We start from the raw sequence: 13197 nt of genomic DNA, 5'->3' as shown, positions 1-13197 counted from the left end.
TTGCCTCCGTCGCATCTGTTCCGATGATGCTACCTTCAAAAACAGTTCCTCTGACATGTCCTCCTTCTTCCTTAACCGAGGTTTTCCACCCACGGTCGTTGACGGGGCCCTCAACCGTGTCCGGCCCATCTCCCGCGCATCTGCCCTCACGCCTTCTCCTCCCTCCCAGAAACATGATAGGGTCCCCCTTGTCCTCACTTATCACCCCACCAGCCTCCGCATTCAAAGGATCATCCTCCGCCATTTCCGCCAACTCCAGCATGATGCCACCACCAAACACATCTTCCCTTCACCCCCCCATCGGCATTCCGTAGGGATCGCTCCCTCCGGGACACCCTGGTCCACTCCTCCATCACCCCCTACTCCTCAACCCCCTCCTATGGCACCACCCCATGCCCACGCAAAAGATGCAACACCTGCCCCTTCACTTCCTCTCTCCTCACCGTCCAAGGACCCAAACACTCCTTTCAAGTGAAGCAGCATTTCACTTGCATTTCCCCCAACTTCGTCTACTGCATTCGTTGCTCCCAATGTGGTCTCCTCTACATTGGAGAGACCAAACGTAAACTGGGCGACCGCTTTGCAGAACACCTGCAGTTTGTCCGCAAGAATGACCCAAAACTCCCTGTTGCTTGCCATTTTAACACTCCACCCTGCTGTCTTGCCCACATGTCTGTCCTTGGCTTGCTGCATTGTTCCAGTGAAGCCCAACGCAAACTGGAGGAACAACACCTCATCTTCTGACTAGGCACTTTACAGCCTTCCGTACTGAATATTGAATTCAACAACTTTAGGTCGTGAGCTCCCTCCCCCATCCCCACCCCCTTTCTGTTTCCCCCTTCCTTTTTTTTCCAATAAATTATAAAGATTTTCCTTTTCCCACCCATTTCCATTATTTCTTAAAATTTTTTTTTAAAAATCTTTTATGCTCTCCCCAACCCCACTAGAGCTATACCTTGAGTGCCCTACCATCCATTCTTAATTAGCACATTCGTTTAGATAATATCACCAACTTTAACTTTAACACCTATGTGTTCTTTTGTACTATTGTTGTTGACATCTTTTGATGATCTGCTTCTATCACTGCTTGTTTGTCCCTACAACCACACCCCCACTCCACTTCTCTCTCTCTCTCTCTCTCTCTCTCCCAACCCCCCCCCCCCCACCCCCCCACCCACCCACCCACCCACACACACACCTTAAACCAGCTTATATTTCAACTCTTTCTTGGACTCGAACTCAAGTTCTGTCGAAGGGTCATGAGGACTCGGAACGTCAACTCTTTTCTTCTCCGCCGATGCTGCCAGACCTGCTGAGTTTTTCCAGGTAATTCTGTTTTTGTTTTTGTTTTATCATCTGAACGTCGTTAGTTTCGCATGTATGTAGATGACAGCTACTCTACCTCCCCGCCATCTCTCTTGACTCCTCCACTGTTGCTAAATTATCAGACTGCTTATCTGACAGAGTACTGGATGAGCAGAAATTTCCTCTGATTAGATATTGGGAAGACTGAAGTCATTGTTTTCGGTCCTCATTTCAAACTCCGCTCCCTAACTACTGACTCGATTCCTCTCCGTGGCAACAGTTTGAGATTAAGCCAGTCTGCTGACAATCTTAGTGTCACATTTGATCCTGAGGTGAGCTTCCGAACTAGTATTCGTGCAATCTTTAAGACCATCTGTTTCCACCTTTGTAACATTGTTCGCCTTCTCCACAGTTCATCTGCTGAAACGCTTATCCATGCCTTCGTTACTCCTTTACTCAACTATTTCAACACATTCCTAGATGGTCTTCCACATCCTACCCTCTGTAAACTTGAGGTCATCCAAAACTCTGCTGCCCATGTCTTAACATGCAGCAAGTCGGTTCCCCATCGCCCTTGTAATCGCTGACCTATATTGGCTCCTGGTGAAGCAATGCCTTGATTTTAAAATTCTCATCCATGTTTTAAAATCCCTCTAGTACCACATCCCTTTGAGATATCGGTGCTCTTCTAATTCCTGCCTCTTGTGCATTCCCAATCATAATTGCTCCACCATTGGTGGCCTAGACTCCAAGGTCTGAAGTTTCTCCCTACAGCTGTCTCTCAGACTTGATTTGCCTTCTTTAAGGCACTCTTCTTAAACCCTACCTCTTCAATCAAGCTTATGGTCTTCTGACCTAATGTCTGTTTATGTGGCTCAGTGTCATATTTTGTTTTATAATGCTCCTGTGAAGCACCTTGGGGCACTTCGAGATGTTAATGGTGCTATATAAATATAAGTTGTTGTCGGCATTTCAACTTTATATGGTAAAGCATAGAGGCATTATTTAGGTGCAAGAGAATTGTTACACAAGGCATGTCCAAATTGAATCATAGAACGTAATCTATTGATAGATGTATATTTTAATCTCTATTGTCATGGAAATTATTTCTAGAATGTCAGTTGGTTTTAATGGTTCTGAATTTTTCTGCTAATGATCATCATTTTGTACTTTTAGGGAAAACATCATCGGAGGGAGGATCAGCCCGGATGTCTATCTTTATTCTTCTTTCTACCTTCTTCTCGGCTGCTTTTATTATGTACCTAGTATACAGGAATTTCCCAGAGCTTGATGAGTAAGTATTTGTATAATTGAAAGGAAACCTATTTCATCCAAGCAACATGCATGTGTCATGTTAAAATGCCTCAAGAATTTAATGCAATTAATTACTTTATGCAATGTATGCTGTTTCCATAAGCAAATACAGCAATCCTTAAGTGCTACAAAAAGCAATAAAATAAATTACAGTAGATTGTATTTATTTTTGTTGAGATGCAACTGGTTAACAGCACACTAGAATCTCCCTCTTCAAGCAGTAGCATTGTATCTTTAATGTAAAATCTGTATAGGCAAACAGTGTATTTTATCCAAAACTAAGTCTATTTGTCTGTTTAAACAATGCACTATTGCAAAAGTCTACAGAGTCTACTTAAAAAGAGTTTCTATGAATCACAGAAAACAGAACTTGTGATAGAAACTGGAAAAATATCTCCTGATTAAAGGCAGGGTGAATTCACGAGCAAAACGCAGTGAATAGAGGATAGTTACACACGGATTATATATGTAAAATAAATCCCAATCATTTACAGTTCTTTGTTTTCTAGTTTGATCACTGGGGTACTTAGCCAGAGCGGAGATGCTTGGTTGGGAATAGTGGTGTCACTGTTTGCAGCCAAAAGAAATTTTAACTGAACAATGAAATGAGCATCTGTTAATGGCTGTAGAATGTGAAATCCATTATTTAGATACACCAAGATCCTTGAAAGAATATTCATGAGCATTTCTCATGTAACTTTATTCCAATATGTAGGTCATCTTCGTGTTGAATCCTCTGGCAGCCTTCTGTCTGGTGAGACGATGGTTTATGCCTTGGTGGTCAACTCTGCGCTAAACATCACCTGGTGGGCTCAGGAGCCCCAATCTGGTATTGCAGTCTCTGCCACACTTGCTGCAGATGAAGGCAGTGGGCTGAGATGGTGCGAGATTCACTGGCTTTTGTTTTCTCTGGGCCCTCTTCTCAGCCAGGTGAGCTTTCTGATTCTCCTTGTCTCTTCCAACGCCCCTCCGAACAGTCACTCCCCTGAGGTCTGGCCATCAGCTGCTATCTTCGAGTTGTCTGTGCCGATGTCAGCCATCTTCACATCTCATCTGCAGGTGTCCTTGTAGTGAAGGTATGGATGTCCAGTAGGCCATGGCTCACTGGCCAGTTCACCGTACAGAGAGCCTTTGGACATATGACCAGTATTCATCCGATGAACATGACTGAGGCATCACAGATGTCATTGGATTAGCAATGAGTGTATATTGACTGAATTAACATGCTCCAGGATCTCTGAGTTGGTGACCTTCTCCTGCCAAGAGATGCCAAGGATATGTCTGAGACACTGAAGGTGGAAACTGTTCAGCTTTTTCTCCTTCTGGGTCTCACCACTGTTGAGGAATACACTGAGGACGCAGGCTTGGTACACTTGCAATTTGGTGTTCTCTGTTTCACAATCTTATTCAGCTTGGACATAACAGCTACAGCTTTTGCAATGCACATGTTGATTTCAGCATGAAGTAACAGATTGCTAATGATTGTGGATCCTAGATATATAAAGCCATCAACAACTTCCTGTATCACATTATCAATGCTAATTCATGATCAAATTGTAATGTCCTGGACCATGACATTTGTTTTCCTGATGCTGATGGTCAAAGCAAACTCCTTTCAGGCGTGAGAGAGTCTGACCATTTGCCACTGAAGGTGTTCCTCGGTATGGATTGCTATTGCAGTGTCCATCAGTATAGAACAGCTCTCTGAGGACTTAGCACAATTTTGTCTTGGATCGTGTCAGATGCAGTGCGAACAAGACTAGTATTAAGGCTGCATCATAAAGAAAACCATTATCCTCTGCAAGAATTGTTTAAGATCAGATGATGTAGCTCCTTTGATAGCTCAATGGGTAATTTTACCACCTTAGACTAATAATGTCTCAGCTTGGATTCTTGATTTGTGCGGAGTTCTGGCAGCTCTGATTACTGCTGTCAACCTTAGTATGCCAAGGAGAATAAAAATTGACCTGGCATTCATCTCCTGATTTCCATTCAATGACCCCTGCTGGCAAGGTTCTTTGAATGTTGGATGAGAACAATCACTCCTAAGGTTATGATGTTCTTACAATTAAGTGGCTTATTTTTGAAGTTCAATCATGACAAATGGTCAAGAAGGAGAGTTACCAGAGAGCTATCAGCTATATTGGAACGACACCCAGGATGAAATATTCAATAATGTCCAACTGTTTGTATACTCCTGTATTTTAGCATTTATCCTTCATTTATTCTGGTTCTTAAGTGATGCATTTTCAGTCGCACATATTCTCAACAACATTCTCCATATGAATATAGCAAGTATCTATATTTATGTTGAAAATTAAATTCTGAAAAATTAGAAAGGTAATTAAATTTAATTAACTAATCCCACGCTGGTTCTGTCTTGAAGCATTACCTTTAATTCCTTGTCCCCATCTTCAAATCACACCATGACCATGCACTACTCTATCTCTGCAAATTTTGGCCTTGAATTCATGTCCACAATCATCAGTCTTCCAAACCTGTATTTTTGGTGCATTCTCTGCCCCTACCTTTGGTGACAGAACCAAAATCCTATTATTTTAAAAATCCTGTCCAAAACCCTTTGTCTCTGTTTCTTTATTTTTAAAAGCTTTCCCAAAATCTTTATTTTTCAAAAAACCTTTGGTCACCTGCCCTAATTTTCACACCCTGAATCAATGCTGGCTCATATATATGTATATATATTTTTTCTTTCCTCTCCCTTCCTTTGTAATACCCCTTTGGAATATTTTCTATGCTAAAGACAATATATAAATTAATTATAGAATCTTACAGTACAGAGGGGACCATTTGGCCCATGGTGTCTGTGTCAACACTTTGAAAGAGCTATCAAATTAGCTCTACTCCATTTCAATGGTGGAGGCTGTTTGTTTGACTGGTTACTTAGAAAGAATTGGGTCTGCTCATATTGAAGGTAGTGTCCCTTTCACTTCTCCACTGTCTCAACCCCCCCACCCAACACCAACACCCCATATATCTCCATCACTATAAATCAAATGCAACAAAGATTATTCATAGATGTGATTCAAAGAATATAGTATGAGAAGTTGGACCATCAAACAAAAAAAGGATGTACTATGGGAAATCTTTTAAAAACAAAAATGTATTCTTATAAAAAATGCTATTTTCTGTCAAGAGATGGCATTCAAATAATGTTTGCTGTAAAGCTGCTCATTAACCTTGCCATTCTGCTTTTTGATCTTGTAGAGAGGAGCAAAAGACCATTGTAATTCCTAAAGACATGGATGATGCCAAGGCATTGGGAAAGGTTCTTTCCAAATACAAGGACACCTACTATGTACAAGTATTAGTAGCGTACTTTACCACATATATTTTGTATCCTTTTACATGTAATCAGCATTATGTTTGCATAATATAAAGGTGGAGCACTATATTAAATAGATGCACAACTCAAAAAAAATTAGAAATGTCCTTGTATCCTTTGAACTATGGAAGACTGCTTGGATTTATGCTCACATAATGTGCTCTTGATTTTGCTGGTGCTACTTGTGGAGGCATAAAACAGATGTGAGACAGAAACACACAAGGAAGGAAGGAAAAATCAAAAGAGAGTCAACCTGTGCTTCATTTGTAATTCTTACCATTAGACTAAAGTAGTTCTGGCGAAGCCCCCAATGCTAGGGAGTAATTGTGAAGGGAACTGAAAGCAGGCAAAAAAAAATACATGTAAATGGCTTGGAAAAAATATAGTGTATCTCCTGTTCACATTGCCCTCTGTATAAAAGTAAGATGACTTCACTTTACAGATGAAGGCTGCAGAATGTTCGAAAAACACATTTCACTTATTATTAGTTAGATTTCGTGCAGATTATCATAGGGACCCTTGAGTGATTAATAGACAAAGTCAGTAGAACATTTTTGTTTTGCCTCCTTGATGGAAACTATGGTAGACCCATTAGCTCAGCTTATGAGGTTACCTTCTTTTACAAAAGACTGCAGGAGCAGGGTGAATATTAGTACTTTTCTGGTTTAATATTGCAAGGAACATTATATTTATCTACTTTGCCTTTGAAGAATGTCTCCTGTGTTTTAACTTGTATGTAATATTTTCTGGAGAGTGTTTTCCCTGTTGGAGATATGCCATCCTCATGCAGGATAAAATGATTGTGTTGTCCACTTTGTCTCCATTATTCATGTATGAGCCTGCAGACTGAATATTAGTATGCTGCTTAACTGCAAACAACCACATGCATGCTTTCGGCAGGAGTTGCTATAAAATGAGCAAAGGCTGTAATAATGGCTGATTTCATTTTCTTCTGAAACCATGGCACTGACACCAATTGTAGCACCCTGTTGCCAACTGACAAATCAGTTAAATCAACACCGACCAAAGAGTGAGTTTCGTCTGAATTCTGGTGGTGTAGCTTTTTTTCCCTGTTATAATGGTAATAACTTGCAATTGTAGAATGTTCATTGAGTGCTGTTAAATAAAATTTGACACTGAGCCACAGGAGGTATTGGAATAGGTGACTAAAATCTTGGTTGAAGAGGTAGGTATAAGGAGAGCTTTAATAACATTAAAGAAGGATAGAGGACGAGAGAGGTTTAGGGATGGTCTTCCAGAATTCACAGCTAGGCAGCTAATTGTATCCCTGCCGATGGTGGAGTGATGAAAATCAGGAATGGACAAGAGTCCAAAATTGCAGGAGGGCAGAATTCTCTGAGGGTTGCAGGGTTGAGGGAGGTTACAGAACTAGGGATATGTAGGACCATGGAGGAATTTGAAAACAAGAATTGAGAGTTTTTAAATTGAGGCATTGCCAGACTGAGTGTTAATGTCAGTCAATGTATATAGAGGTGGTGGTTGAATGAGACTTGGTGAGAGTTATGATATGGGCAGCATAAATTTGAAGAGCTCATTTATGGAGGGTGTAGAGTGGATGGATGGCTGGAGAACATTTGAATAGTTGAATCTAGAGATAACAAAGGCATGGATAAAGGTTTCAACAGCAGATGAGCTGAGGTGAGGCGAAGATGGACAGTGTTAAAGAGGTGGAAATAGGCAGCTGTGATGATAGAGAGGATGGGTCGGAAGCTTATCTCTGGGTCAAATAGGACACTAAAGTTGGACAAAGTCTGATTCAGCCTCAGACAGTTGTCAGGGAGAGGGATGCAGACAGTGCCGGAGGAACAAGGTTTGTGGTTGGGACCAAAGAGAATGACTTTAGACTTCACAATATTTAATTAGAGGAAATTTTCTGCTCATCCAACACTAGATGTTGGTGTGACAAATGAGAGGCAGTGGAGGGACTGAAAGGGTGTGATGGTAGAGCTGGGTGTTGCCAACATAGACATGGAGCAACACATCCTCCTTGTTTGACAATTGGAGTTTGTTTTGTCATTACTCTTGCTGAGTTTCAAATCTTTCAGTGCAAACTTTACTTTCCCTCTGGGGAACACTACTATATGTTTCTCACACACTGTTTATGTAAAAAAGTGAGTTAAAATGTAGTTAATCATTTCAGATATGTTTGCTTGTAGGAATGTGTATAAGTAGCGCAGTACAGGACAATCATGGTTCCAAACCTCTTCCCTTAAACTGGAAGAAAAAAAGGAAATAATTAGCAATGATGTAGCACCTTTCATGACCCCAGGATGTCCCGAAATGCTTTACAGCCAATAAATTTATTTTGAAGTATAGCTGCTGTCTTAATATAGGGAAATATTGCAACCAATTTATGGATAGTAACGTCCCACAAATGACAAGGAGAAGATGAATCTGTTTCAGTGATGTTGGATGAGGCACAAATATTGGCCAGGACTATGGGGAGAACTCTGCCATAAGATTTTTTACATTTGCCTGGGAGGGCTGAGAAGAGCTTGGTTTAATGTTTTATCCAAAACACTGCATCTCAAACAGTTCAGGATTCCCTCAGCTTAGACTGTGTGTTCCAGTCTCTTGAGTGGCAATTGAACCCACAAGCTTCTGCCTCCAAGGCAAGTGTGCTACCACTAAACCAGGCCTGACAATTTTCAAGTGCTTGTTTTTGATTCTCACCCTATCCCTTACATGATGTGTCAGGTTCACTGTTTAAAGCATGCTACCACGGGGAATACAGATTGGCAGCCAGTTGTTTTCTCTATAGAGAAAGGAGAACTGCTCGCTGACCAACTGGTAGAGGATGACGCAGGAAGACTCGAAGCGGGAAAGGCAGTGACTACTTTGTAAAGATCTAACCTTAATGCAGTTCTCGCTCTACAAATATCAGCAAATTGTGTGAAACACAAGGAGATCTATTTTTCCTTTATCTTGAGCTTCTCCCACTCATTGTCTACAAATTCATTGATTACTTTGAGATTCTCAAACTTTATTAAAATCTTTTAATTTAACAGTCTCCACTTCATGATAAGGTTGTGATTAGCTGTTTAAGTTGCATGCTTAATGTTAACTTGTGATTTGTTCAATGTTCAGGTCATTGTTCCAATATCATCACATGACTAAAACACTGATATTGAGAACAGGGAACCTTTCGTGATTGTTTGTTCTTGTTGATATGGCGAACATTTAAGAATACATTAGTGCCAGTTGCAGGATATTTAAAATTACAGGATACGTAATATAGTGCAGCTGCGTGAATTTAAGATCTTGTTGCACAGCATATCATATTTTGCATCACAATAATCCTTGACCATACTCTCTCCAGTTTACAGACTTTTGCCATACCAGGTTCCATATTCCTTAGCATCCTCTCAGGGTTCCTGTACCCATTCCCTTTAGCCCTGTTCCTCGTCTGTCTGGTAAGCTGATAAGAAAATGGAATAAATTAATTGTTGCTAACATGGAATGAAAACCTGTTCTCACATACTAGAACCGTATAAAACACTAGTTAGACCGCAGCTAGAGTACAGTGTATGGATCTAGACACCACATTACATTCACACCAGAGAGGCTACAGAGAATGTTTCCGGGAATAGAGGCTTTTTGCTATGAGAAAATTGTGGATAGGTGAACGTTTTCTTGGGAACATAGGAGGCTGAGGGGAGATTTATTCATGACAATCATATTTTAATAGCCTCTAGCTATGGTTTCCCCCACAAGTCTACCCTATGAAGCATTTCCGTAATTTTAAAAGATCTCTATCAGGTCACCATTCAGTCTTGTCTTTTGTAGTGAAAAGAGTCCCCAGTCTGTTCAGCCTCTCAGGAGAGGCATAGCTTCTCAGTTTCAGTATCATTCCAGTAAATCACACCTTCTCCATTGCCTCTGTATTTTTTTTAATAATATGGAGACCACAGCTGTTCACAGTACTCCAAGTTTTTTTTATTCATTTACGGGATGTGGGTGTTTTTTGCCCATCCCTAATTGCCCTTAAGAAGGTGGTGGTGAGCTGCCGCCTTGAACCGTTGCAATCCCTGTGGTGTAGGTACACCCATAGTGCTGTTAGGGAGGGAATTCCAGGATTTTGACCCAGCAACAGTGAAGGATATAGTTCCAAGTCGGGGTGGTGAGTGGACTGGAGGGGAACTTCCAGATGGTGGTATTCCCATGTATTGCTACCATTGTCTTGCGAGATGATAGTGGTCGTGGGTTTGGAAGATGCTGCCTAAGGAGCCTTGGTGAGTTTCTGCAGTGCATCTTGTAGATGGTACACACTGCTGCCACTGTTCGTCAGTGGTGGAGGGATTGAATGTTTGTGGAAGGGCTGCCAATCAAAGGCTGCTTTGTCCTGGATGGTGTCAAGCTTCTTGGGTGCTGTTGGAGCTGCACTCATTCAGGCAGGAGGAGAGTATTCCATCACACTCCTGATTTGTGCCTTGTGGATGGCGTACAGGCTTTGGGGAGTCAGGAGGTGAGTTGCTCGTCGCACGATTCCTAGCTTCTGACATGCTCTTGTAGCCACAGTATTCATATGGCTAGTCCAGTTCAATTTCTGGTCAATGGTTACCCCAGGATATTGCTGGTGGGGGATTCAGTGATGGTAATGCCATTGAATGTCAAGGGGCGATGGTTGGGTTCTCTCTTGTTGAAGATGGTCATTGCCTGGCACTTGTGTGGCGTGAATGTTACTTGCCACTTGTCAGTCCAAGCCTGCATATTGTCCAGGTCTTGCTGCATTTGGACAAGGACTGCTTCAGTATCTGAGGAGTTGTGAATGGTGCTGAACAATGTGCAAACATCAGTGAACATCCCACTTCTGACCTTATGATGGAAGGAAGGTCATTGCTGAAGCAGCTGAAGATGGTTGGACCCAAGGCACTGCCCTGAGGAACTCATGCTGTGATGCCCTGGAACTAAGATGATTGACCTCCAACAACCACAAACATCTTCCTTTGTGCAGGTATGATTTGAACCAGTGCAGAGTTTCCCCCCTGATTACCATTGACTCCAATTTTGCCAGGGCTTCTTGATGCCACACTCGGTCAAATGCTGCCTTGATGTCAAGGGCAGTCACTCTCACCTCACATCTGGAGTTCAGCTCTTTTGTCCATGTTTGATCTACCTAAGATTGTATACAAGGTTAACACAACATCTCTGCTTTTCAGTCCAAGAAGTGAACCCCAGTGCTTTGTTTGTTTTTTGAATGGCCTTTTAATATATGTTGCTGCTTTAGTGATTTGTTATCAGTACCCCTAGATTCCCCTACTCCTTACCTCTAAGCTGTATGTTAAATATAGTTATTTGTCTCTTTATGGTGCATGGCTACACACCACCTTTCTGGTCTGTACAGGAAAGCTATCTAGGACGATGTTTCTTCTCTTTCCTGCACTTGACTTCTGTTGTAAAGGCAGTGACTCATGGAATATGATTCCAAAAGTACAGTTTGCCCCAAGTAGTCACTTTTCATTTGTGAACAGAAACAATGAGCTTTGATAAGTGATTTAATTGCACTGTGTGAAATCATAACTAAACCCAGTTGTCTCCTTGTGCAAAGTTCACTTGTGCATTTTCCAACAGGAAATGGTGATTAAGAATGATAATTCTGATTATTTTCCTATCCTTTCCATTCCCAGGGCACTGAGGCCTATTGTAATTCTCTGGCCATTTCCATGGCTGAGAGCCAACTCTGAACAGACAGAGGATCAAAAGTCATTCTTGGTCTGCATGACCTATAAATATGGCTTCCCAGCAGCTGCTTTTAAGTAGAGTTGGACAATTTAACTTTTCACTTGTAGCCAGCAAGATGTACACTTCAGAAACTGACAGGGGCAGTATAGATTCCATACATTATAAAAGCAGTTTGTGCACCAGTGGTTACTTTTTTTGAAAGAGAGACTTTTTATCTTTTGCTAAATATCTCCTTTCTGATTATTCCCTGTTAACTGTTGCAGTTCTTAATCTACCTTTTTGAGGATTTTTTTATGCTCACATTTGCTGCTAGAATTTATTTTGATTATTTAGATATACTACTCCTATTGATGAAACTGGCAAAGTTCAGGCAGAAGAATTTGGTAAATAATGAAATTAAGCCCAAACCATAAGAGGATTAGAGTTCTTGAAAATGCTGTATGCTTATATAACTTTTTCCTGCTGTTACATTATACGTTTAATGCTTTAAGAAAAAAGTATTTGTATGTCTCCTCTATATTCATGTATTACGATTTAGGGTAGCAGTTCAATCTCAAAGCTTGCTTTATAAAATTTGTTTAATTTCTGCAATTTTTAAACATTTGCTCTCTAGTAGAGAATTGGCATGAACACAGGCTGAATGGCCTCCTATACTTCGTGTAACTAATAGTACAGAGAAATTCATTCTGCGATTTGTGACTTGGTTTGCTAGTAGGGAGGGATGAGAATATCTTGCCCAAGAGCCTGCAAAACAGTTTCAAAGGATAAAAGAAAAGCAAAATACTGCGGATGCTGGAAATCTGAAACACAAAAATTGCTGGAAAAACTCAGCAGGTCTGACAGCATCTGTGGAGAGAAAGACAGAGTTAACGTTTTGAATCTATATGACTTCTTCAGAATGAAAGAGAAGTAGAAATGTGGTAAAATATATACTGTTTAAGGGAGGTGGGATTGGTGAAGCTGAATTGAAGGCCCGTGATAGGTGGAGGCAAAGGAGAGATTGCAAAACATGTCATAAACAAAAGGTCGAAGGGGTGTTGATAGTGGTGATACTGGCTAAAGGAGGTGCTAATGGTGACATTAAGAATAGAAAGCAGGATGAGCAAGTGATAGATGGCCCTAATGGGGTCTGGGGAGGTGAAATTGTGGGGAAAAAAAGATCAAAATAGGCTAAAAGTTGGGGATAAAACAATGAATTGAAATAAATTTTAAAAATAATAATAGAAATGGGTGGGGAAAAAATATATAAAAATTAAAAAATAAATTTTGAAAAAAGGGGATTAAAAAAGGCTGAGGATGGAGGAGAGAGTTCATGATCTGAAGTTGTTGAACTCAATGTTAAGTCCGGGAGGCTGTAAAGTGCCTAATCGGAAGATGAGGTGCTGTTCCTTCAGTTTGCGTTGAGCTTCACTGGAACTAATCAAAGTTCTAATTCAAAGGACTAATTGACCTACTCCTGTTCCTATGTTCCTAAATGTTTCCTGTAGTGAAGGCAAGTTGACATCAATTTGAGCTGTAAGTAGCGAAATGTA

At 40.9% G+C, this 13197-nt stretch overlaps 1 protein-coding gene across 3 annotated transcripts in view; it reads left to right on the top strand.

Annotated features, from left to right (window-relative positions):
• The window catches only part of tmem41b (transmembrane protein 41B), a 40042-nt gene that overhangs the window by 10850 nt on the left and 15995 nt on the right, over nt 1-13197 (top strand). The window contains exons 2-4 of one of the 3 annotated variants that reach the window (XM_041198296.1): nt 2482-2599; nt 5845-5973; nt 9303-9396. In XM_041198296.1, coding sequence (XP_041054230.1) covers nt 2482-2599; nt 5845-5973; nt 9303-9396 — 341 coding nt within the window. The remainder of the gene's footprint in view (nt 1-2481; nt 2600-5844; nt 5974-9302; nt 9397-13197) is intronic. The other 2 variants (XM_041198298.1, XM_041198297.1) reach the window with 2 other exon arrangements.

Source organism: Carcharodon carcharias, chromosome 10 (genome assembly GCF_017639515.1).
Source record: "Carcharodon carcharias isolate sCarCar2 chromosome 10, sCarCar2.pri, whole genome shotgun sequence".
Lineage (NCBI taxonomy): Eukaryota > Metazoa > Chordata > Chondrichthyes > Lamniformes > Lamnidae > Carcharodon > Carcharodon carcharias.
The sequence above is the reverse complement of the archived record's forward strand: the minus strand, read 5'-3'. Positions and strand labels throughout refer to the sequence as shown.